Source organism: Sinocyclocheilus rhinocerous, unplaced genomic scaffold (assembly GCF_001515625.1).
Source record: "Sinocyclocheilus rhinocerous isolate Xijiao unplaced genomic scaffold, SAMN03320098_v1.1 scaffold594, whole genome shotgun sequence".
Taxonomy (NCBI): Eukaryota; Metazoa; Chordata; class Actinopteri; order Cypriniformes; family Cyprinidae; genus Sinocyclocheilus; species Sinocyclocheilus rhinocerous.
This window is the reverse complement of record NW_015645059.1, coordinates 2,136,852-2,162,981: the sequence shown is the minus strand read 5'-3', so window position 1 is coordinate 2,162,981 and position 26,130 is coordinate 2,136,852. Positions and strand designations below refer to the sequence as shown.

At 35.6% G+C, this 26,130-nt stretch overlaps 3 protein-coding genes across 3 annotated transcripts in view; 1 reads left to right on the top strand and 2 right to left on the bottom strand.

The window, feature by feature from the left end:
• The window catches only part of LOC107705208 (protein CIP2A homolog), a 25,251-nt gene extending 15,263 nt beyond the window's left edge, over nucleotides 1–9,988 (bottom strand). Inside the window, exons 1-18 of the mRNA XM_016508401.1 lie at nucleotides 9,561–9,988; nucleotides 8,634–8,781; nucleotides 8,429–8,541; nucleotides 7,329–7,423; nucleotides 6,299–6,395; nucleotides 6,076–6,198; nucleotides 5,803–5,948; nucleotides 5,645–5,720; nucleotides 5,252–5,479; nucleotides 4,069–4,228; nucleotides 3,730–3,871; nucleotides 3,403–3,502; nucleotides 3,183–3,301; nucleotides 2,063–2,252; nucleotides 1,820–1,894; nucleotides 1,623–1,733; nucleotides 984–1,180; nucleotides 739–852 (exon numbers count right to left, since the gene is read on the bottom strand). Coding sequence (XP_016363887.1) covers nucleotides 739–852; nucleotides 984–1,180; nucleotides 1,623–1,733; nucleotides 1,820–1,894; nucleotides 2,063–2,252; nucleotides 3,183–3,301; nucleotides 3,403–3,502; nucleotides 3,730–3,871; nucleotides 4,069–4,228; nucleotides 5,252–5,479; nucleotides 5,645–5,720; nucleotides 5,803–5,948; nucleotides 6,076–6,198; nucleotides 6,299–6,395; nucleotides 7,329–7,423; nucleotides 8,429–8,541; nucleotides 8,634–8,781; nucleotides 9,561–9,662 — 2,336 coding nt within the window. The 5' untranslated portion in view covers nucleotides 9,663–9,988. The remainder of the gene's footprint in view (nucleotides 1–738; nucleotides 853–983; nucleotides 1,181–1,622; nucleotides 1,734–1,819; nucleotides 1,895–2,062; nucleotides 2,253–3,182; nucleotides 3,302–3,402; nucleotides 3,503–3,729; nucleotides 3,872–4,068; nucleotides 4,229–5,251; nucleotides 5,480–5,644; nucleotides 5,721–5,802; nucleotides 5,949–6,075; nucleotides 6,199–6,298; nucleotides 6,396–7,328; nucleotides 7,424–8,428; nucleotides 8,542–8,633; nucleotides 8,782–9,560) is intronic.
• Nucleotides 9,989–10,208: 220 nt separating this feature from the next.
• On the top strand, nucleotides 10,209–25,476 carry LOC107705206 (PI-PLC X domain-containing protein 2-like). Its single transcript, XM_016508398.1, has 4 exons — nucleotides 10,209–10,228; nucleotides 19,886–20,071; nucleotides 20,942–21,408; nucleotides 25,180–25,476. Exons 2-4 carry the CDS (start codon nucleotides 19,972–19,974, stop codon nucleotides 25,291–25,293), a joined length of 681 nt encoding a protein of 226 aa, XP_016363884.1. The 5' UTR covers nucleotides 10,209–10,228; nucleotides 19,886–19,971; the 3' UTR covers nucleotides 25,294–25,476.
• LOC107705207 (SH2 domain-containing protein 1B-like) lies at nucleotides 11,671–16,442 on the bottom strand. Its single transcript, XM_016508399.1, has 4 exons — nucleotides 16,078–16,442; nucleotides 12,318–12,381; nucleotides 12,023–12,203; nucleotides 11,671–11,833 (listed from the first exon to the last, which is right to left on the bottom strand). The coding sequence occupies exons 1-4, from the start codon at nucleotides 16,209–16,211 to the stop codon at nucleotides 11,790–11,792; spliced, it is 423 nt and encodes a 140-aa protein (XP_016363885.1). The 5' UTR covers nucleotides 16,212–16,442; the 3' UTR covers nucleotides 11,671–11,789.
• Nucleotides 25,477–26,130: the final 654 nt, after the last annotated feature.

Genomic DNA, 26,130 nt, shown 5'->3' with positions numbered 1-26,130 from the left:
AAAAAAACATGCACAGACAAATCCAAATTAAACCCTGTGGCTCCTGACGACACATTGATGTCCTAACACACGAAACGATCGGTTTGTGCCAGAAACCGAACAGTATTTATATCATATTTTACCTCTAATACACCACTATGTCCAACTGTCTTTGAGCACGCGCACGACTTCCGGTGTGTGAGGTGTGTACGCGCTCTGGCTTAGTTTACGTTAATGGGTGTGTTGTCGTGGGAGGAGCAAACGACAGGCACAGTTTATTAACAGAAAATAAACAGTGTCCAGAAAAAAGGGAATCAAGTGTCCAAAATAAACAGGGGATCTGGTGTCCTCGTCGTGCTGCGCATAGACTTTGTTACCATTGCCATGCATTATAAGACTGATGGACTCCAACGGTTGGACTTAAAAATCATCAAATATGTTCTACTGAAGAAACAAAGTCACCTACATCTTGGATGCCCTGGGGGTAAGCAGATAAACATAAAATTTTCATTTTTGGGTGAACTATCCCTTTAACCTAGCTCCAATAAATAATAATATAATAATTGTAGATTATTAATAATTTTGTTAAGTTTTAATAATAATGAAAACATATATAATATTATTATTATTATTATTATAAGCAGGAATGGCATGAAGCATAAAAATATTATTATTAATATTAGAGTTAATATTAATATAGAGTTATTAATATTATAGTCAAAAATGCCTGACATTCAATCCATCATTTCAAACACTGACCTCTCCTGTTGAAATTTTAATCCCTCATTGGTCTTTCTCAGCCCCTCTGCCTGCTGGGTGAGTGAGATATGGGCAGCCTGCAGTTCCTTCAGCATCCCTTCACTTTTGTCGTACCTAAAAAAAAAATTTTAAAAAGTGAGAAAAGTTTGCTTTTGCTTTGCTGAGTTTGCTTATCTTTAACAAAACATTTGACGGATCCATTCATGGAAGTTGTATCTGAGTGTGTGTGAGAGAGGAACACTGACCTAGTGAGCAGCTGGTTGTAGGTGCCCTTCAGCTCCTGATGCTGGTCAGCGACTTCCTGCAGACGGCCGTTGTGCTCCAGGAGCTGCTGGCTGTCAGATTTCAGTCTCTCGACCTCCAACAGATGATCATTCAACTCCGTCTGCAGATCCTCTTTCTTCCGCTCCGTGTCTTTGAGTAGAGATGCCAATTTACGTGCCTAGAAAGGAGAAAGATTGAAAACAGCAATAACAAGATTAAACAGTTTTACAAATAAAAAATGTGCTTATATGCACATTAAAATGTAAGTCTATCATGGTGAAAATATCAAGCACCAAAAACGGTTTTCAACATTGATAATACTAAGAAATGTTTCTTGACCAGCAAATCAGCAGAACGATTTCTGAAGGATCATGTGACACTGAAGACTGGAGTAATGATGCTGAAAATTCACAGGAATAAATTAGTTCCTTAAAGTTCCTTTAAATGGAAATATGGTTTCACAGTATTACCATTTTACTGATTTTTTTTTTAGCAAAAAAGCAGTTTTGGTGAGCATAAGATAGATACATAAGATATAAGATATACATAGCAACTCAAAAAAACACATTATGCATAAAAGCTTTGTAGAAACAAAAAAGAAAAAAAAATTAGTGTGTAACCTCAGCTTCTGCCTGAGCTCTCTGACAGCAGTATTGAGCAATCAGTCGATCCGCCTGTGACAGCGCGAGTGCTTTGGCCTCCAAAAGGTCCTGCAGACGGCTCTCTTTACACTACATATACAAAAGCACATATAAATACAAAGTCAGCATATGTTACATATACAAACAGGAAGTTCCTTCCTAACTTGGTCACTCACCGCTAGCGCTGAAAGCTTCTGTTCATACACATCAATGATCTCTGACATGTGTACATCTTTGACCTTCTCCTGTAACTGAGACACTACAACATTAGAACTAAAACAAAAAAAACAAGCATGCCATCCACTTGTGGGCACGTTTCTATTGTCAGTACGGAACTACATGCAACCAAACCCACGACGGAATGTCTGCAGACACTGAGGTCACAGAACTAATGAGTCAGATTCAGACAAACACAATACCTCCACTCCGTTCTGAAGCTTCTCGATGAGGCTGTCGATACTTTGGCAAGTAGAACCAGAAGGTTCGGCATGCATCATGGGAAAACTCTTCCCCACAAAAGACACATCTTCGCTAGCAGGACTGCTCCGGATCGACAACTCGCTGTCCTTCTGACGGTATGCATTATTGGCAGCAATACTGTCCCCCAGACTTAAAACAAAAGTGACAGAGACTTTCCAGGATTTAATGCCAATATTTATTTCTAAATAAATATAGGCACTAATATTGGGGTTTAGCAAGGGTGCATTAAATTGATCAAAAGTGACAGTAAAGACATTAATAACGTTACAAAAGGTTTATATTTCAAATAAATGCTGTTCTTTTGAACTTTCTATTTATAAACACATCAAAGTTTCTACAAAAAATATTAAGCAGCACAACTGTTTTCAACATTGATAATACTAAGAATCTTTTCTTGAGTAGCAAATCAGCATATTAGAATGATTTCTGAAGGATCATGTGACACTGAAGACTGGAGTAATGGTGATGAAAATCCAGCTTTGCCATGACAGGAATATATTACATTTTAAAACATTAAAATAAAAAACCCAGTTATACAACAATATTTAATACTATATAATAATATTTCACAATATTACTGTTTTACTGTATTTTTGATCAAATAAATGCAACCTTGGTGAAACACTTTCAAAACTTTTAAAATAATCTTGCCAACCCCACGCTTTTGAACGGTAGTGTACAGTTTGGTAGTTAAGCAACACTTCTACATTAAGGAGGACTTGCTTGCTGTTTTTAGCATGAACATTTAATCATTATTGGAATTTTCTGCAGATTTTATAATTTCAAATCATGATTTAAAATGCTTAGTTACGCATAAAAGTTTAATATTTCGGATTACCAGTTTAAGTATGAGCAACAGTAATGCTTTAGCAAGCACCACAAATTAAAATGAAAAAAATTTCAAATTGATATCTTATTTTTATATAATTTTAATCAGTCATTAAGCTGATAAGTCACAATATTTTGTACTTCATATACAACCGTCTGCACTGTCATACTGAAAGTTTTGAGACCTCAGAGTAAACGTTCACACTGTGGCTGTGTGTTCTGTTGACTCACATGACAGAGGGGAAGTCGGGGAGTGGGGCCGCTTCAAAAAGTATGCTTAGGGCGACCTGCACATGCTCTCTGCAGTTCGAGGTCATAGCTAATGAGAGAGGTGTCACCATGCGCTGGTCCTGCATGCAATGGAAAAGAGGTCATGTCAAGGGAAGGTTATAAATATCTGATACAGAGTTAACAGAAAGGGCAGCGAGGAAGCGCAGCGTACGTCTTGTACCTGTAAGATCCTGTAGAAGGACGTCTCCATGTCTGGCATCTGCTGTCTAAGGTGGCTCATCAGTTCTAGAGTCTTCAGTATCACTTTAGAGCACACCTGACTAGAGATGCACAAGGAGACAACTTTCTTTTTTTTTGAAGGACAATTTCTCAAGGATTGTGTGAAAGCTTTGCCATCACATTAATAAATTAGATTTTAAAATAGAAAAGTTATTTTAAATTGTAATAAAATTTCACAATATTATTGTTGAACTGTATTTTGATTGAATGGTACTGTAAGTGTCAATACTTTCTCACAAACAATATTACTTCCAAAAGGTTTCATTACCTGAGCTGGTAGTTGGAGGTAGTACAGGTGGACCCAGAGAGGTCCTGACTGTAGGACAGCAGAAGCTCCACCTGTGAGACACACACTTCAGGACTGAGCCGCTGGGACACCAACAACCTTAGAGCATCATCGCCACAAAGCAGTAAAAGAGTCAAGGATATCTATACTATTACAGTAGAATCAGACAATCACAATACATCACTGGTCAATTCATAAGCCAGGCTAATTAATTATCTGATATTTGCTTATACCGATTGGCTATTAACACTAGCCCATCAAACAGAATGCTTGTCCTGTGAGGTGTGTTGAAGTGTGATTATTTGTGCCTAATAAGGATATCTAGCAGAAAGTCAACGACACGGCCTGCACGTAGACAGTGTTTCTTTAGCAGCTGCTCTCCTTCAGTGGAGTCTGGAGACTGCAGCAAAACCAACACCTCCTGCAGGAGGAGCTCAACAAATGACTGAGCTGAGCTGCACAGAGAGGAATCGATTGCCTCCTGGGTGAACACAAGCACAAACTTACAGATTAATAGGGCAGAATGTCACTAACATGACACGAACCAAATATTCGCATCTGGCATGGATTCCTATTTTATTACAGAAAAAAAATTATAGTAATAGAAAAATGGTAACGCTACAATAAGGCTCCAATTGTTAACTCATTAGTTAACATGAATTAACAATAAAAATACTTTTTTCAATATATAAAATAAATTTCTATATTTACTAATCTATTATTAAAATCAAAAGTTGTATCTGGTTATATTATTTAATGGACCTGAGAAAACAATTACACTTGAAGACATCAAATTCTCATTTTGTTAATCTTTAAAAACACCAATAAAATAATTTAATTACAAATTATAAAAAAAATCAATAATATTGTTAGATGTTATTCCATTAAATCCATTTTCATACTGTACATTATAATGTTGTAATGCCTTTAAATGACTGGTTTTAATTTTAGTGTTGTTACTGTTTATTTAGACATAATAGAATTTTATTATCCATGTATTTTTTATATCTAACGTCATATATTAGGTATGGGCTACAAAATTGATCACAAAATAAGACATAAAACAATTTAAACTGAAATAAATGAACTTTTCCACGACATTCTAATTTATTGAGATGCACCTGTATGTCCAGATTTGTAATGATGGTGCATCCCTATTTAATGTTGGTACATCCCTATTTTGTGCACAAAACATCTTATTATATCTAACATGAATACATTATTATTATATCTGTATTTTTTATATCTAACATTATATATTACGTATTGGCTCCAAAATTGGTCACAAAATAAGACATAAAACAATTTAAAGTATGTCCAGATTTGTAATGTTGGTGCATCCCTATTTTGTGCACAAAACATCTTAGGAATTTTTCCTGCCACTCTCACATTTCACTTATTCAGCGGGGTGTTTGTTAGGGACTATTCTTTGTAAAACTGTTTTAGAACAATATGTATTTTGAAAAGGATTATTCGAATAAATTGAATTGAAACATAGGCATACTTCAAAAAGCTCAGCCAGTAGAGACAGAGCCTGCATGTAGCACTGCTCTGGACCATCCAGAGGTGACGTAACCCAGTGGACGAGTGCTAAACTCGGTTCAGACCCTCGAGCCTGAACACATTTTCTAGTACCAGGCTGCAGTCGAGGGGCTGGAGGTCGGAGCACCGTCTCACAGACGAGCTTACGCAGGACAGGGACTGAGCACAGAGAAACCAGCAACTCCATAACCTGCACAGACAAGAGCTTATGACTATCTGCACCAGCTTGGACAAGAATTCAAGACCTTTTGGTCTACAAGCTAATGTTTAAAGGTTTGAAATTAAACATATTTTGCCTAAAAAAAATGAATTACTTGACAAAACGAAAATTTTATGAAAAAATGATGTAGTTGACCTTTGATGCAGTATCAGGATCTTTGTTGTGCAATAGCCCAAGAACCTCGGCCAGACAAACTGAGAGGTGTTTATACCTAGCATGAGGAAAAAAAAGATACTCTGACTGTGCTAGAAAGCCATTTAAAACAGTACCATCAGACACCGATAAACACATACTTGGTCAGGTAATCAGCAATTTTGGGGTTTTTCATGAGATCCACTAACAAGTCCACAGCATAATTCCTGGTTAATGTGCCATCTCCATTGACGGTGATGTTAAAAATGAGCTGAAAGGTCTGATGAATGTTCTTTGCATTAAACAGCTACAAAAGAAAAAAAACACAACCTCAAATGGAAAATAAGTACAGGGCCACAAGTTTCCAGCCACAAGACAAAATGATGAAAAAGATATGCGAGCTAACCAACATCAGCGCTACATCTCAACCCTACCTTCTGCCCAACTTCTTCATTTAGAGTCAAACTTGATAATATGGACAGCGCAAACACGACCACAGTCAGACGATTGTGACCCAGGAAATTAATCAAGGCTCTGTAGAAAGCCTTCACATTACTCTGAAAAAAAAGAGTAGGTATAATAGTCATCAGCAGGTTAGTTCACTAACAAAACTTCTAAGAGTTCATACTGAGAGTTCATCATGATGCCGGTTCTGACCTGAGATTTGATGTGTGACTGCACAGAGATGTCATGTCGACAGAGGTTGGCCATCAGGCCCAAGCAGGCCTTTACAATGTCATCATTACTTGACTGGCTAAAGACAATCATAAAAAGCATTATATTTTATGCATAGTTTTTAATTATAAATAAATAAAAACTATGTTCTTATTAGTATACTTGCATCAAATTCACAATTCTGTTAACTTTTGCATGCATAACCATTGCTGTGCAATAGTTTAATGCATATTGCACCTTATAAAGGGTGCTGCTATAAACCCAGCCTCTGTGATTAAAAGTAAAAACTATGTTTCAGTTCAGTGTTGTGGTTTTCCACTACACAACCTCTAGCATGACAGCTTCCTTTTCACAGGCAAGACTCGTGACCACTTGTCAATATCATGATTGTATTTACGACCCTCAATGATGATTATTACATACCTAAGACATGAACAGTTTTAGTATTTATTATATTGTATACACTGTGGCAAGAAAAATAATTTAATAATAAATTTATTTGCATCATGTACACTTTCCATGATGCAAATAAAAAGTTTTTTGAAAGTGAAAGTTTTATGCTCACAGAGGCTGCATTTATTTGATCAAAAATACATTGAAAACAGTAATATTGTTCGCAAAATTAGTACAATTTAAAATTACTTTTCTTAATATGTAATTTATGCCTGTGATGGCAAAGCTGAATTTTCAGCATCATTACTCCAGTCTTCAGTGTCACATGATCCTTCAGAAATCATTCGAATATGCCGACTTGGTGCTTAATAAATATTAAGCAGTTGTGCTGCTTAATATTTTTGTGGAAACTGTGATACATTCTTTAAAGAATAAAAAGTTCAGAAGAACCACATTCATTTAAAACAGACATATGATTTTACTCTCATTTTTGAAAAATTTAATGCACCCTTGCTGAGTAAAAGTACTGATATATTTCTGAAATTTTCTGAAACTTTTGAACGGTACTGCACATCAAACAAACATCTATGCATAAAGCAGAGAATGTTGTGGGTCTTACACATGTTGCATTAGGAAGCTGATGAGTTCATGGATGTGAGAGGCACAATGCTGAGTCCTCACACTGTAGGTCAGTCGCTGCAGCACATTAAGGCACTGTGGAGAGCATTGGAGACATTATTCACATGACCACATAAAGTAATATCCAAAGTCATCTTTAATTTTTAATCCATCCATTTTGGATAACTTTAACTAAACGTAGTGAAATAAAACCACCTTGAAAAATATCTTGTGACATTTAAATTCTGTGTGAACCGGAAATTGCTACCGACTTGACATTAGTATAGTGATGTATTTCCAACTAAAACGAAATATTTAATAGTGCGCAGAATTTTATTTTAGCGCACCTCCCTGACATTGCTCGTTCACAGCAAACTAACAGTTGGAGGGGAGTGGTTAAGGATAAAAGCCGTCAAACTGACAAAACAAATTTTCAGATTTTGATTAAAGATTACCAAATCCATTTTTTTTTTTCAGTGGATTAACTTGCACGGATTAACTGTTTGCCTCAAGACTAGCAACATGCGCTAACAAAGTAAATAGAGTACATTTTGATTTCATGCGAACTTTAATAAAGTGATTCATATACTACCATTCAAAAGTTTGGGGTCAGAAAAAAAGTTTTATATACATTTTACAAGAAATTACAAATTTTATTCAGCAAGGATTTATTAAACGGATCAAAAAGGGACAGTAATGGCACTTACATTGTTACAAAAGATTTCTATTTTAAATAAATGCTGTTCTTACTTTCTATTCACGGTTTCTGCAAAGATAATAAGCAACACTATTGTTTTCAAAACCAATAAAAGATTAACTTCTTAAGCACCAAATCAGAATATTAGAATGATTTCTGAAGGGTCATGTGATGCGAGAGTGAAGGCTGGAGTAATGATGCTAAAAATTCAGCTTTGCCATCACAGGAATAAATTACATTTTAAAATATATTAAAATAAAAAGCTAATTATTTTAAACTTTGAATGGTAGTGTAAGTCACATCATCATATAAACATTTTTTGACCAGTTATAAAAATATGCACTCAAAAAAAAGCATGTTTTGTGAAGTGTAGACTTCATCTTAAAAAACTGCAGTACTCTCACCTGCAGCACAAGAGGCTCTTCTGGTGTGCTTCTGTTGCAGTGGATTATGGATGCCAGAGTGCCGGTGAAGTTGTAGCTGCTGTGAAGAGCCTCTTTAGCCTCACCATCAGAAGCTGCTGGGCCATTAATAAATGTACATGCATGGGTAAATAACGGGTGATATGACTATAAACTGACTGTGGAACTACATTAAAGGGTTTAGTACCGAACTGTGCCAGCAGGGATATAATGGATCCCGTCAGTGCGTGACTGGTGTTGGGATCTCCAGCTACTTCCATGAGTCCACTCAGACACTCGCTGGGCAGCACCTGACCTGAAAACAGCACTCCGCCACATTTCAGCCCTGAAACATCCTTTGGAATTAAAAATAGCAATTAAAATGTTGGATATTTTATATTAAAGGAAAAATGACGTGTAAAATGACACATTCTTTGTCACTTCTGACCACACTGGGTTTGACTGTTTAATGACCCAGTTTCTGTCTTTTCCAGTCATCTGTTATTACAGAAAAGAGATTGCATCATTCACAATTTATAGAAAAGCATATATATATATAAGCAAATGAATAAACAAATAATAGGCCTAAAGTAATAAATAAAACAGTATAGTACTATAGTGTGCTGGAAAAAAATTATGTAACAATAGAAACTACATTAACAATAACAATAGAAAATACCAATAGAAAATATTTTCCTAATATTTTTAACCATATTTATAATATTAATTTGGGGTCTTTATACATAAAATAATATACAGCTGCTTTTTAATTTTAGTATGAAGGTCCTTCAGTCCTTTGGGGGTTTGTGGCATCCAAAAGATTAAAAAACAATTTTTTTGAATATAACTAGAAAAATGATGTTGAATATTTAAGAAACACCTTTTTTTTTCTTCCTAAACATTAAAGGAGATGAATGACAGCCTCAGTCACCATTCACTTTCATTGTATGTAACGTTAACGTTAAACGAAGAAATTAAGGGGTTGTTGACTGTCATTCCCTAACATCTCTTTTTGTGTTTCACATAAGAATTAAAATACTTTTTGGACTTAACTTGAAGGTGACTGAATGATTGGATAGATCACACAAATAAAACTGTGTTTTCAATAACCCCACAGATAAATGTTTTCACTCACTTCAATGTGTTTCTGCAGCTGTGATGCATTTAATGCGCTTCTGTTATTTCTGTACTGACGAATGGCCAACAGTAGAGACTTCAAACAGGTCGATACATCCATCTTTACACCCAAGGACGGTCAATGGCTGGCTTAAACTAAAAATATTAACTGATATGAGGAAACTATCTAAACAGTTTCGCGGTAGGTTTTGTAAACATTCAGTAGGCTATGCTAGTTGATAATAGACGCTGTTACTGAGATTAAATAACAGATATATCGTATTCTCTCCCGTACAATGTTTCCATCAAGCATGGAGGTGACTTCTGTTTTAACAATGATATTTACTAGTATGTTATTTTACGTAGTATTTACTCAAAAGCTTATATTAAATTCTCCACTGTCCGCTACAACAGCAACTTCCTCCCGCTAACACTTCGAATCGCCGGAAGAGTTCATTATCCAAAAGGGGAGGGAGATAATGGAAACATTTAGGAATATATCTAAATATTTAAGTTTAAAATATAGGGCAAAACCTTTTTACGATTCACCACAACTCTTAAATATTGAATCAGTGGATTTTTTTGTTTGTTTTATGTTAATCTCTCTTCTTTTAATGTTCTTAAGAAAAGCTTTAACCCCCTTTCTGTGAAGAATGGTTGAGAGCCAGAATTCGACGACGCCCTGACGTAAGTACGTGTAGTTGGGGTATGTGTACTCTTTTCAATTAAAGAGATTTCTTTTAATCTTGTTCACCAATACTATCCAGTTAAAACCTTTATTGTGTCAAAATTTAAATTAAGCATAAATGTGAACTGTACTTTCTGTGATTCACAACCAGAAACTGTCTTGCATTTTTGGCGTTGTGTTCATTCAAGAAAACTGGCAAGACATTTGCCAGTTCATTGTAAACTTCATACACAATGACTGATTTTTTTTAAATGTAATTGATTTATTAAAGATGCCAACCAAACTTAAAATCAGATAGTAACATCAAGCTACATCACTTGCTGTCTTTGACCACATAGAACAGTGTAACGGAAACTGTTTGACTGTCCAATGTGGGTCAATCTATTTTAAGTTGTGGTAAAGAAAATGGTACATACATGTATTATATATATATATATATATGTACATGTTAAAACCTAAAGACAGCCCATTCATATGGCATACATTATTATAGACTCTGTTCGAGACAAAATTAGATTATATTTATAAACTGTACATACAATATACAGATAGGCCTACACATTCTCTAACAAAAAACAAAACAAAAAAACATATACAATAAAAAATCTCTTCTTGTCCTTGAGTTATGAGCAGGTCATCAAGCACAAAATACAAACCTAATATTTCTCTCCCATCCAGATTAGTATTACAATTCCAACCAACACTTTATTGGCCAATGACTTTAAAAGTTTGAGGCCACATTAAAAATCTAAAACCAAGTTTTAGAATTTCTAGAATGTTGTAAAATAAATAAACAATATTTAATATTTTGCACTATTTTTAGGACACTAAATCAAACATGTGACATTGACCATGTGAACTCCTCTGTACATTAAATCATTTGTCATTAAAGCAATCCCAAATACCAAGACATTCTGAAAACCATGTCAATTTTTCAAATTAACTTTTCACTCAAATGATTATGAGGATACTATAATTTGTAACAAATGACACCAAAATCCTATGAAAGCCTATTTCTGCCACAGAATAAAAAAATAAAAAAGGTAATTGCGACTTTATGTCACAGTTTTGACATTTTTGACATTTTTCCTTGCATTTCTTATCTCACAATTCTGACCTTTTTGTCACAATTCTCATTTCTTCAGAACTGCATGATATAAACTCAGAATTGTGAGGTATAGACTCTGAGAACTATGAGATATAAACCCGGAATTCTGAGTTTATATCTTGCAATTCTGACTTTTTTTCCTCAGAATTGTGATAAACAACATCCGAATTGTGAGATGAAAAGTTGTAATGACCTCTTTATTCCAAAGCAGAAACAGGCTTTCATAAAATTCACACCATTCCAGCATTAAAAGGTACATCCCCAATTTATGCATTTTCCATGCACAAAAACATACCCATGCTAAAATGTGATTCAAGTAATAAGATTCCACATGCATTTCCCATATTTGAGGTGAAAATGGCTACAAAGTTTTAGGAAACTGTAATAGCACATCTATATCGTTCATATTAGCTGATCCAGTTATCCAGTCAGAACGTCACATTGTGACTAAATCAGTCCGGCAGAACAACAACATAGTCCCCTGAGCAGTCAACATCTGAGAGAGACAAAAACAAGTGTTCACAATTAATTTGGGTAAATGAAATATTTCGATTCTCTGTCAAAGAGAAAAAAATCAGCAAGGCTGATTCCTGCTAATTGTAATTGTCTAATAATGTTTCATTGTAATGACATTGGTAATGTCTCATAATTGCTAATGTCTAATATTGTAACAGTCGACACTCACTTTCATAGTCATTTTCCTCGTTAGGCACTAGTGGTTCTGCACATTGCAATGGCTGATCTTGCAGCGTTTTTCTTTTCAGCGAACGGCGTAAGCGTGTTGCAAGTCCTTGATTCTTTTGCTTGTAATTACGAATAAGATCCTTCAACGTCTTGAAAAACTTCTCCTCTACACCTGAGCTAGCCTGAAACAAATTGTGTTGTGATATTAGAATGAATTTTTGATTCATTTATATTTATATATTTATTCATACTCTTATTTGTTGGCAAACCAGTGCAAATCAATTAGATTATCCTACCTGTAGAGTGAAGTATCCAGTGTGGGTTTGGAGGATCCTGTAAGTATAGACCACTTTTTGTTTGCTGTAAAAATGCATAAATAAGTAAATAATTAATTAACTGAACATAGTTCATTTACATTAAATCATAAACTTAAAAACTTTGATAGTCAGGGTTTCTGTGGCCTTCAGGAAATGTTGTGCTATGTTTGGACTTTCAGTTCTCTCTTCATTAAGGTGTTTTTTTAATTAGGTGCTATGCAAGGCCAAATGAGACTCGCTTGTTTTAGTATTGATTTTTGGAGATTTTCAGAGTTTAGCCTTTTAGTATGTATTGTTTGTTTTCGTCTATCTACAGTGCATTCTGCACACAGACTGTTAAGATGCTGCCAACAAGAAATATCAACAAGTAAAGCTACTTTACCATCATTTATAATAACAGTAATACTTATAAATGATATCCGAGCTTCATTAATTACTGCAACATTTATTTACCATTCAAAGACTTCTAGAGAAATTATATTTCAGTCTTAGCATATATTGTCTAAAAACATTCAGAACACACTGAAATTAGAAACTGTAACACTTGGATCCCTGATGTGCAACTGATATACAATCGCACAGGATTCGTTCCTTAGAATGTAACGCAGGGGTCTTCATAAGAGACATTTGAAGTGCTTCACTGAACATGTGCAATTCAGAACATGAGGCAATGAACAAAATGCAATGGCCAAAAATGTCTATATGACTCAATGTAGCCTACCTAAGCAATTAAAAGATGCAAGTAAAATGCAAGAACAGTACACATTCTTTGCGAATGGCCAGGGACGAATTTAGTTATTCTGTATCTCCTGACTATACAGTATACTGCTCTGGGCACTTTACTTTTTTTTATACAGAAAATATAGAAATTGTTGTGGGCCCCTGTCACACGGTCGTGGTTGTAGAAAAGGCGCACGAAGGAGCAGAAGTAGAGGAGTCTTTAATAAACATCAACACACTTTGATGTTTATTGAAAATAAACCGGACCGTTGAAAATAACATTAATCCAGCACAAAGAATAGACAGAAACTGAGGGCTTATAAGGACAGGCAAACTAAGGAGCAAACTAGATGAATAATACAACACAGGTGATCTGAATAAACGATGATTAACTAAATGAGAACAGGAACTGAACCAAATAAGGGCAGACAGGAACTAAACAGAAACAAACACATGCCAGCCCCTTGAATTGCTTCTAATTTTAACATTACTAGAATGGCCCCTAAATGTGCAGTAGCCACTGTAGTTTCCAATTTATAGTCTAAATTTGAGCAGTATATGTTTCACTGCATAGTCAATAATATTTTCACATTTTGTCCCTACTGTGTGCACTTATGTACCAGAACTAGATTACTAGACGAAATGACTAGCAACATGGGCACTATCTTCTCTAATACATTAGAAGCTGTTGCCCCCATCAAATTGAAAAAGGTTAGAGGCGTACCTAATTAGTCTTCTACCATGCTACAATCCATCACGCTCCCTAAGGTCTCAAAACTCTGGACTTTTGGTAGTACCTAGTATAGCAAAGTCCACTAAAGGAGGTAGAGCTTTTTCGCATTTGCCTCCCAAACTCTGGAATAGCCTTCCTGATAACTTTCGGGGTTCAGACACACTCTCTCTGTTTAAATCTAGATTAAAGACACATCTCTTTGGCCAAGCATTCAAATAATGCATCTCATAATCTTGTACTGCAGTTATATCTATTGTGTTTCTGATCCTAAATGGCTTCACCATAATGAAACACAAACAAAATATCTTGTAAAAACAGCAATCTTAAATATTAACTCTTATCAAATTTCACAAAAAAAAAAAAAGTGATTTTAAACAGAAGTGGTGTGGAAAAGCACTTCCGTATGTTGTCCTGAAGATCAAACGGTAGAGCATGGCATACACAACATACTGTACATGAACAGATAAAATATATGACTTCAATGCCGTGTCAATTTCCTTGGATAAAAGTGTCTGCCAAATGTAAATACCCTTAAGAGGGTAGTTGAGAAACTGACATAACAAAATTCTTTATACTTTTTAAATACATGCACATTCTAAAACATGTCTGAGTGCAGACATTTTCATGAACCTAAATGACAAAAAAAATCCAAAAATTTCAAGGAAAACATCACTGGTTTCAAAGCATTACCAACAACTAAAAAAATTTAAATGGGTAAAATTGAACCGCAACATAACATCAGGGCTAAAAACAGGACCAATTTAGAAAAACTACTGGCATGAAAAATTCACTTTAAGGTAAGAATTACAAATTACACATTCACTGCTTAATTTTCCATAAATATTCTCATTATAAAATATTCTAAAACAAATATTCAAATATGTACAATTCACTGTTTTTTTAAGATATAGAAACAAAATATATTCCAATAATTAACCTGCCTTTGGTTTTTAAAGTAACATGCCACTTTGAGTGTAATTAAGGGTGATTAGTATAATGTTCTTAATATAACTGAACTAGGGATGCACCGAATGTTCGGCAACCGAAATTATTAATCTTTTCGAATAAGCGAAAAGACCGAATAAATTGTACCTAACAATGACGTGACGCGATCAAATAGAGGTGCGCGCTAATGCATGCAGCAAACATGACGGCAGTGTGGAAACGGCTGTCCGAGAAAGACGTAAAAAACATTACAAGCACCGACAGCGAGAGACTGTTTAGTACTGCATCGCATGTCTTCGATGAGAAGAGGAAGTTGCTGGTTACTGTATGATGATTAAAATCGCGAAATGCCCTTAAACAATTCAATAAACTGCAGAATGTTATGTTTTCTACTACACGCAGGAATTGCATGTGTTCAAACAGCGGTGCACGAACTCGCGGGCGGAAGGGTTCAAAGTCCAAAGCGCGAGGGAAATCTGCGCTTATAATATTTTCTAATGTTTTAAAAAAAGTCTCTTCTGCTCAGCAAGGCTACATTTATTTGTAAGGCAAAAATACATGCCTGATTCAAGAAGGGGGTCTAAAAAAATGGCCAAAAAAATATAATTTTACTAACATATTAATTTTAAGTTAAGTTGTGTTTTATTGGTATATCTGCTAGAATCGGTATGTCTGCTAGTTCGGTATTCGGCCCAGTGTTTCATTTTGTTCGGCTTCGGCCAAGAATTTTCATTTCGGTGCATCCCTAAACTGAACCATTTGATTTTATTCTTATTTTATACATAAACAATATTTACATTTTATTATCACTCACTACTGCTAAAACTACGTCAGTTTATAAGGTTTTATAAGAGTCCTGGCTGTTTTCAACACTGTCAGATATTAAAACATTTAAATACTAATCAATATCAATGTCAGCCTTCATTCTAAAGAGCTGCTTTCCATGTCTGACCTGCTGTGAACTGAGTTTATATTTATTTACGTAGTTCCTAATAGCCAGCAAGACAAATAGGCTAGCTATTGCATTTAATACGTGTGATATGCAAAATATAGTTCTTTTTCTCAACACTATCAGCTGTCAATACTTTTTTCTTATGGTAGTAGCTACTAAACTAATAAAGCAGAAAATCAGTTTGATCCATCCTTTAGTCTTAATTCATTCATTCATTTAAGTGAATACTAACGACCTATCTATCTTGTATCGGTTGGTGGCAAGGAAATTAGATGAAGTGGGAGATTACACCATAAAGAACGCATTATTCCAAAATGATTCCTTGATAAAGTCATCAGTTTCTTAAAATATATATATACTACCAATGTGAATAGGAAAACAATACTCACTACACACAGAGGCAGAGAGCTCCCTGAATGGTCTCACTGTCCCGAATGAGGTATGTTCCATCCCGTCCTTTGTTGCCGAGCAGCTCCTCACATCTCTGTTTGCTTATCGGCCCATGATATGCAGGATGATCCATGTTTCACATCGCACGTGTGAGGAGAGATGTGTCAGCGCAAGTCACTGCTGTTTGCTCAAAGGATACTAAAATGTCACGTCTCAAGTCCACAATTAACTTAGTGGAGGGAATCTTCCTTCATGCCCACGCTCAGAAATTATGATACACAGCGAGATAGTCTGAGAAGTCTGAGCATATTTCCATGTGAGGCTATAAAAATACTGCACACGCAAACCTTCTAATGTCACACAGGAAGTCGGTTTGCATGTGTGCGTTTGCTTGCTAGTAGGCTAGTGGTCAAGGAAGTGTAAACATGTCAAAATCAACAAGTAGCCTAACCATAAGATCTCGACTGAAGCTCTGCGTACTACTCTTTTAATTCAACTAAAATGAAATCTATTTTATCTTAAATTAAATCTATTTTCTATTTTATCTTTGCTTAAAAAATAGTCGGGTGCCTATTTAAAATGTTCACTTGAAACATTCTCCTAATGAGCTTTCAGACATTTACTAACATTCAAATCAAGTTTCAGTCCCGTATACCTCAAGCGTGTGACGGAAATGTTACTCCTCCTCTGGACTGGGTCCGTCCTTTGAGAGGTCACTGAGGGAGAAGGCACCAGATTCACCTGTGCTTTGGCTGAAGAGGTACTCCAAACCAAGCAGCTCATTTGATGTCACAGCAGCAGGGGCGCGGAAATTCTCCTCCACAGTTTCTCCAAACAGCTGCTGGCAGCGGGTGTTGAGGCGCTCAATCAGAGGCGCAGAGTAGGATCTGAGATTTCTCCCTTTGCCACCAAACACAGCTTCAGAACTGCGGTCCGAGTTCCAACGAGCGATTCCACTAATCAGGTAAACCTGATAGGGACGTGCAGCACAGTGGGGACCTTGAAATGACAGAAAAGGGCATTAAAATCATGACATGACCCAAAGCAGTGTTTATTTGCAGCAGGATATAAAGGAACTACACCACAAAAAGCACGATGGAGAACTAGTGAGCAGGTAAGTACACCAGGTATATACGAAAGACAGAGCAGATAATCTGACCGTAAGCAGGGTATGGTAAGGTGGATGGCTGCTACAGTGTGGTCTTCAAAGATACAATTGGTGTGCATTGTATAAAGGTAAGGACTGAATGTCTGAAAACATGTTGCGCATTTGTTTAACTTGTACCTGGTATCATGTGAGGCAGAACTTTGTGGAAACCTTCCAGGCTGTTGCTTCCACGGAGACACTTGTAATAATCAGCGCAAGTCACTGCTGTTTGCTCAAAGGATACTAAAATGTCACGTCTCAAGTCCACAATTAACTTAGTGGAGGGAATCTTCCTTCATGCCCACGCTCAGAAATTATGATACACAGCGAGATAGTCTGAGAAGTCTGAGCATATTTCCATGTGAGGCTATAAAAATACTGCACACGCAAACCTTCTAATGTCACACAGGAAGTCGGTTTGCATGTGTGCGTTTGCTTGCTAGTAGGCTAGTGGTCAAGGAAGTGTAAACATGTCAAAATCAACAAGTAGCCTAACCATAAGATCTCGACTGAAGCTCTGCGTACTACTCTTTTAATTCAACTAAAATGAAATCTATTTTATCTTAAATTAAATCTATTTTCTATTTTATCTTTGCTTAAAAAATAGTCGGGTGCCTATTTAAAATGTTCACTTGAAACATTCTCCTAATGAGCTTTCAGACATTTACTAACATTCAAATCAAGTTTCAGTCCCGTATACCTCAAGCGTGTGACGGAAATGTTACGCCCAGGGTTGGGCAAAGATACATCAAAATGTATTTTAAAATAAAATACCAAATACCTTCATTTTAAGTGTATAAAAATAAACTACAAAATACAGCAGCCACATAAAATAAACTACTGTATTTTTGTATTTTAAAAATACTAAAAAATACTTTTACAAGGGAGCATGAAATTTCTTCGCAAACCTTCCATCAATTCGGTTTATGCTTACGCCGTTTATGACCTTACTCCGATAAAAGAAAACGGGTTACCGCGTCTACATGACCGAGTGCGTTTTCGGTTTATTAAGCATAATCTGCTTAAGAACGTGCATGTAAATATGCTCATTGAGATCTGGCAAAGGAACGAAACTGACTGCAATTGAGATCTCCTAAAGGATTTTACGAGTATATGCTTATTCTGTGCAATATATACTTTTTTGTGTCAACTAAATTTTTTCTCTTTGGATTTGAGACTTTAGTCTTTGCAACTTTACAGATCTCCTTTATGCACCAAGAGCTTGTAACACTCCAAAGAGAAAGGAAAAATTTAAATCGCATCATATGACCCCTTTAAGTGAACGAACCGTTCTTGTGACCGCTTTGGTTATAAATGTTTTTCTCTTAATCTTTTTTACTGTAGCCTACCTTAATGAATTCCAGTTCAAGTTGAAGGATGAGTGAAAATTGAAGGGAAAAAGATAAATTTGCTGAAAAATGATGAAAACGTTTATGATGCACACTTTGGAGTCTCTCAGTCGTAGGCCTATGGCCCTGTCCTAAATGGAATTTAATGTGCACTTGCGGTCTTACAGACTTACAGTCCCTTACGAAAATTAACCATGGTTTTGCTACACTAACCATTAACCATTTGTAGTAAAACTGTAGTTATACAAATGGTAATCAATATGCCAAAAAAAAAACATGGTTACTACATTTTTACTACAATAAAAATAATTTTCGTAAGGGATGGCCGCTGTGTGCACGTGTCCGTTAAGTCCACGAGATCGTAGGGCAGGGCTGGCCAACTTCGGAGGGCAGGTGTGTTTGATTAGGGTTGGAGCTAAACTCTGCAGGACAGTGGCCCCCCAGGACCGAAGTTGCCCAGCCCTGCCGTAGGGTGTCCCATTCGTCATTTTAGCGTTCAGAAGGGAGCTCGTGAGTGTCCCCTTTGCGGCCACTATGGGCACTCGATACGACTTCTGCCAAGCAGCAGACTTCTACCCGACAGTCAAAGTGGCATTACGTCACGAAAGTGCAGACTCAGAGGAAAACCGCGAGGATTTAGGGTACGATTTGTGTCATGGCCATTATCAAATTCTTGCATTGTTTCAGTCAACTCAGAGATGAATCAGTTAAGTGAATGATTCAATGACGCAATCACTTGTTGCCTCCTTCCGACATAATGAATCTTTTTAGTGATTTCAATTATTCAAAAGATTTGAGTCATTGAGAATCAAAACCATTATGTTGGGTGCACTCTGCAGTGCCAAAAACCAAAATATGCTGAAGACAGGATTTAATTAAAGCTTTTCTTTATAGCACATTAATGTTCAACTATTTTAATTAGCCTATTCACTGCTGCAACTGCTGAAATTTATCCACTGATCACACTCATTGGTGTGGTCAATAAGTCAAAAGTGAATGTCTAGACCGCCATGCTCTTCAAACATGATAATATCCACTTGCAGTACTGAAGGTGAAGTGTCCCATCTGTTACCTGTCTAATGGAGGAGAGGGCGGGGATAATCAGCCCTGACCAAGACGTTTAAACTCCAGCAGGGAAGCGGGGAGGAGGATAAGGATTGTAATTTGGATTTAAGAAGATTACTTTGTAGAAGAGCTCGCTCTCCATCTGCAGTCAGCCTTACACATCCAGTGACGTTATAATGACTAAATCTTTGTTATCTTGATTCAAATCGCGAGTTGATGACCTGATTGACCGTAATGATTTCGCAGGGGATAACGAGCATTGCTGGATTGCCTTGGCCTGGATCTGTGTTGAATTGGCATTGTGAATTTTAGAGCTGAAAAGCTTAGAGGAAATGAAGACGCGACCCACAGGAAACACTTCCAACGCCGACTGGATGGGCTCCCTGTGCCCTGCCCTCACATCCATGCCCCTCAAGCACCTGGCGGTTCCTGGTGAGAGAACGTCTTTTCCTTTTTGACATTTAACTGAAATTAAATTAAATATTGAAGTGTGGGTAAAAGTAAAACAAGGTATTATTTTCCATTTATAGCTATTTAATTATAATGCAATTATTTGTTACACTGCAAAGACAGCACAGAGTTTATTTCTCATTGTTTTCTTTTTTTGGGGGTGGCCTGTCACTAGCCCTGTTTCCATTTTCTTGCTGTATTAACAATATATTCATATTTTGATTATTCATTATTAATTGTTGTTGTTAGTAGTAGTAGTAGTATCTATTTAATATTAATTAATAAATTGTTCATTTAAATTAAATATATAGCTATATAAATACTATATATATATATATACAAATATGCAAATGTGAAATTTATATATAAATATTAATTTATACTTATTTCATTTATATTACAGATTATATATTTCTAGATGTTATATTATTTCTATACTTTTTTATATATTTATAAATATTATATAGCACTAAATATATCATACATATTTTATTAATATTAATATATACATCTTAATTTTTAGACTTAAAATCCAACTATTATTAAAAAAAATGTTAAAAAAAATACGACAATGATGACATCATAATCCTTTCAGGATGATAATTCTATATCCTTTTTGACAATTTGTCTTGTTTTTTTTTAGGCTTTCATTAGAGGACAGTCTTAAATTATCAAACCTGTTCCTATGATTTTGTATAGAAACCAATTAATTATTGAAAGCTGGATATTTCTAATAAATCTTTAATATTGTTAATAATCTAATAAACAACTTGTAGAGTCATGACATAATGGCTAGAACTATAGAACTGTCCTGAGTTCTTTGTCTTGAAGCTGCCTTTATGCTTGTGCTAGGTTCTCATGATTCCTTCAGCTTCTGGGTGGATGAGCAAGCTCCAGTCGGTCCAGACCAGAAAACGTATGTGAAGCACCTGGCTGCGATATTCCGCTTCCTGGCCAAGAAGGTGATGAAGAAGTGGTCCATGACCCAGAACCTCACCTTCAGGGAACAGCTCAAGGGAGGAATACGCTATTTTGACCTGTGTGTTTCCTCCAAACCAGGAGAACCAGGCCACGAGATATACTTTATACACGGGCTGTTTGGACACAAAGTACGTGATGGCCTTAATGACATTAACAATTTTTTGAACCTACACAAGAAAGAGGTTGTTTTTTTAGACTTTAACCATCATTACGCAATGAGCGAGGAGCATCATCATTACCTAATCAAGATGCTGAAGGACGTGTTTGGTCACAAGCTCTGCAAGATTGACGTGGTGGAGGACATCACTCTGAATTATCTGTGGGAGAACAGGTACCAGGTGAGCTCTGGATGTCACCACACAATCTGATGATAGTAATAATGGCTTTACGTAAAGAAGAAAATCTGAAATGTTTTTTGACGAGAAGAAAAAGCCGCAAATATCAATGGAAAGTGTTGGTGGACAGATGGTTTTAGGTCAGTGGTTAATCTGCATAATATCTAAATAAACAACTAAAGTACCTCTGTGAGCACTTGAGATAACAGTTAGTGCCCTTTAGATGGAGGAAAAAAGACACTCATTATGAGAGGTTGACTTTTTAACACTTTAAAACAGATCCAAGCCTTCGTCATAGCGATTAGGTGATCAGTCATACTGAAACTAATTTAAAAACAGCTGTCAAAAACTGGAAAACATAACGTTCTTCCCGTTACCAATACAAATGCTAGTTCTGTCTCACAGCATCAATACACAAACTCATACTGCACATGCAAAGCTGTTTCTGGCTAGATTCCTTTGATATCAATTAAAAAATATATATTTTTATTAATAGTTTGTTGTCAAAGAAATGTCTGTATCTGATCTGTATCTGCATTAGCACTATAAATGAGATATGGAAATAATTTGATTTTTTTGTGTGTGTTTACTTTTTACTGTAATACCAAACTTGAAGTTATGATTGTTTTGTTACCAATTTATTGTGTCCAGTTGTCAGTCCTGTGTTCCGTGTCTTGTGTTTTCCTCCCCCACATGCTTTCCATGACCCAGTTTTCCCTCATGTGCAATTATGTTATTGCTCCCAGGTGTTTTTCGTCATCCCCTCGTCGTGTCATGTGTATTTAAAGTGTTTCCTGTTCTGAGTCTAGTGTGCGGTATTGAATGTCGTCTTTCCCCGCTACGTGTGTGTTCCTGGTTCCCTTGATGTCAATTAAAGTCTGTTCGTTGAAAGTTTACTCCTTGTCTCCTCGTTCCGCGCTCCGCGCTCCTACACAGTAGCAATTGTGACACCAGTGTTATTTTAGTATCATTGAGATACTATTATTGCTTTTGTTAATATTTTAAATAAGTTTTTATCATAAAATATTTTTTGTTTCATTTTACACTTCACATTATTGTTACAGTTTTAGTAATTTTGTTCTGTTTTTATAATCTTTTTTGTTTGTTTATATAGTTTTATTAATTTTACAGTATTCAGTTATAGTTTTAGTTATTTTAGTACATCAAGTCAAACTAAATTAAAATGAGAAATGTCACACTGGCAACTAGCTGAAATAGATGTGCTTTTATATTTTATTTCAGTTAACTTTTATTTCAAGTAATGGAAATTCTTTTTTGGTTTTAGTTTTAGTTTCACTTTTAGTTTGTTAACTATAATAACCCTGGCTGAATTAGTGCTGACGACTCTTTGTGTGTCTGTGGTGTGTTGCACCAGAGTTCAGCTATTCCTGCTGTGTACTGACCCTAATCACCATAGGATTAATGTCTCGCCTCCACTCCGATAGAGACAGACAAGTGTACAAATGGCAAAAACTGGACACCAACATCCCATTTGAGCACTCTATTTGTGAACACCTTCCGTTTAACAGATTCTCATGTTAGTCTTTGTGGACATAACTGATTAAGATGACATGCAAATCAACATGGTGTTCAGATTAATAACTGAAAAGGTGGTGAACCAAGTCCATAAATGTGTCATTTATGTGTCACTTTATCCAGTCATTTTTCAGAGTATTTTGAGGTTCAAATAGATTTTTTAATTTTGAAAATATAAGAAAATATAAATGGTTATTAGTAAATCACAAAAAATGGAAAAGTCATGGGGCCTTTGAATATTGTTAGTCAAAACTGTTGAGAAATGCTTTTTTGGCTGTTGTGGGTGGTTACTATGTGGTTGCTAAGTTGAATGGTTTTACCACATTGTAAAGTGGTTTCTAGATTATTTTGAATGGTTACTATACTGTATGCTTACTTTCTAGAACCCAACATCTACCAACCAAGTCTAATTCTTGTTCCTAAACAAGTCTCACGTGCTTATCTAGGAGTAATTTTTTTGGTCCATTTTTATTGTCGAGCAATAGCACACCTCTCCTTAAAGCAACAGTTTATCGTAAAATGAAAACTCATTCACAATTTAGTTGTAAATTTGTATGACTTTCTTTTCTTCGAGCCCAATACGGCAGCTTTCATGTCTCTCAAGCCATTTTAACTCCACGTGTCAAGACCATCGCCAGGGGCCTGGTACAGGGGCTAAGAAACTACCTGGTGGAGAACTGAGTATTTAAGTAAAGGAAGCTGTTTTTGTTTGTTTTGTTTTGTTTGGCTGCTGTCCTCTCTCTGTCTCTCTCTCTCTATCTATATATATTATAAACTCCTATAAATGAATTACTATAAAATGTAGCCTATAAAACTTATTTTAGCTTATCATTTTTTTTAGTTTAAGCTGAAGTACTAAAATAACTATAACTAAATAAATAAAATATTAAAATAAAATCTAATTCAAAATATTAACAAAAACCATAACAGCATATTGGTGATTAAAACAACACTGATCAGTTATTATAATTAACTAAAAACTAAAACCATAAAACATTTTGATACCTCAAATAAATTAAAATGTAAAACAATATTTAAAAAACTAATAAAAATGACACGAACCCAAAATTACAACAAAAAAAAACTTTCAATAAAATTAAAGCAGAAAACCTAATTTCTTCCTTTCAGTCAACTTTGCATTTAATATGCTTTGATACAGCACTCTGTGAACAGCCACCCCTTTCAGTAACGACCTTCTGTGACTTACCCTCTTTGTGGAGGGTGTCAATGATTGTCTTCTGGACCATTGCCAAGTCAGCAGTCTTCCCCATTATTGTGGTTTCAAAGGACAAGAGATACCCGGAATTTATACTGTAGGGATGGTCATTTAATGAAACTCAAATGTAAATATTCTAATATTTTGAACATTTTTGACTTTCATGAGCTGTAAGCTCTAATTATCAAAATTAAACAAAAAAAACTTTGAAATGTTTTACTTTACATGCAATGAATCTTGAATATATGAAAGTTTCACTTTTTGAAATAAGTTACAAAAAATGTACTTTTTCACGATATTCAAATTTTTTGAGATGAACCTGTCCTGTATATATACACTGTATATATCCCTTACAGAGCTTGTGTTGGAATAATTTTAAAATCATCCACTAGGTGGCAGGCCCAACAACATAGCAAATTTGGTAAGTGGGGTCTGAGGAAACTTTTCTTGAGGACAAATGCAGGGGTCCACTAAGATCCCAGCCTACTCATTGGGCCCGGTTGAAGGGGCCCCTCTTAAAAATTCCCAGGCCTATTGAAATACACTACTGGCTTTTGATCTATGCATACAGAACATTTGCATATTGTGTACAGTACATATAGTCTCCTAACTATATATTGTATGCTCTTTTGAGTATAGCCTTTGAAGTTAAGACTGTCTGAATTTAATAAGACATAGTGGCACATACTGACCGACACAGAAGTATGGAGCCTTGTGCTGTGTCTTAGCGGACATCCTAGTGAGACAGCCGTCTCGGAGGAAGCTGTTTAATTCTGCCTGAGTGTGGAAGTTGGATTGTTTATTATTCTGGGATAAACACAGTCTGAGCTTCCCATTTCCTGGTTTTGTCCGGGCTGCTGTTGTAGATCACTGTGGGGCTTGGGAAGTTTATTTCTAGTCAGAGCTGACTCGGCTGACCTGAAATAGAATTATGATGAATAGAAAGAAAAAGAACATAATTTATTTGAATTTTGCATCCTACATGTCTATTCTTACATGTGCTTCTGTTGTTTCTCTCACAGGAACCTTCCAACCATAATGACGTGGGTGGAGGCACAAAAGCCAGGAGTAGATGGGGTCAATATCATCACTTCAGACTTTGTAGAACTTGTGGACTTCGCAAACACTGTCATTAAATTAAATAACCTCCTCATTCAGGATCGGCCAGGCACATGACCTTTTCAGTGACCACCATGAAGACTGAAAGTGTGCTGACCATAAGGACCTGGAATCACATGGGGGTCACAGCAGGTGACGGATACCTATGACCATTTTTTTATATTTAATTCAACAGAACTTTAGGTGCCATCAATCTGATACCCATGTTCACTGAAACTCAAATGTTGTTTTTATTCTTTTCAACAACAGTTGTTCACCTACACTTCATGTATTGAAGCAAACTATTGTAATTATTCATGATTAATTATAATATTTTAGAACATATTTTAAGAATTGTTAAATGTTTATTCTTTATCACAATATCAGAGCAAGAACAAACAGGGTCATTGATTTTTTTCTTACGTCTTGAAAAATAAAGTTCATTGAGTTTTTCGTTGCATCATGAAAAAGAAAGTTTCCCATATTTTATATAATATCTCAGCACATTAAAAATGTTTAGCAATGGCTCATATGTATACCTGATGTGATCAACTGTTTCTGGTCTTTATTTGTGTTTGGAAGATGTGGGTCTCGGTCATGGCAGGAACCTTATTTTGACAGCTGGTGCAATACAACACTAAACAGTTTTTCTATTTTCCATCGCCTCGATTTTCTTAGAATTTGTCAAAATAATAAATTCTACCATGGTGGATACTATTTTATAATTTAATTAAAAAAAATGTCTCTGGGGTGTTTTTTGACAAGTAAATACATTCTTTCAATTTGTATTCATACAAAAATTAAATTTAAAAATTAAATTATACATTGTGGCCTTTTAAATTTATTTTTGATTTTTCAGTGGTACTTTAATATTA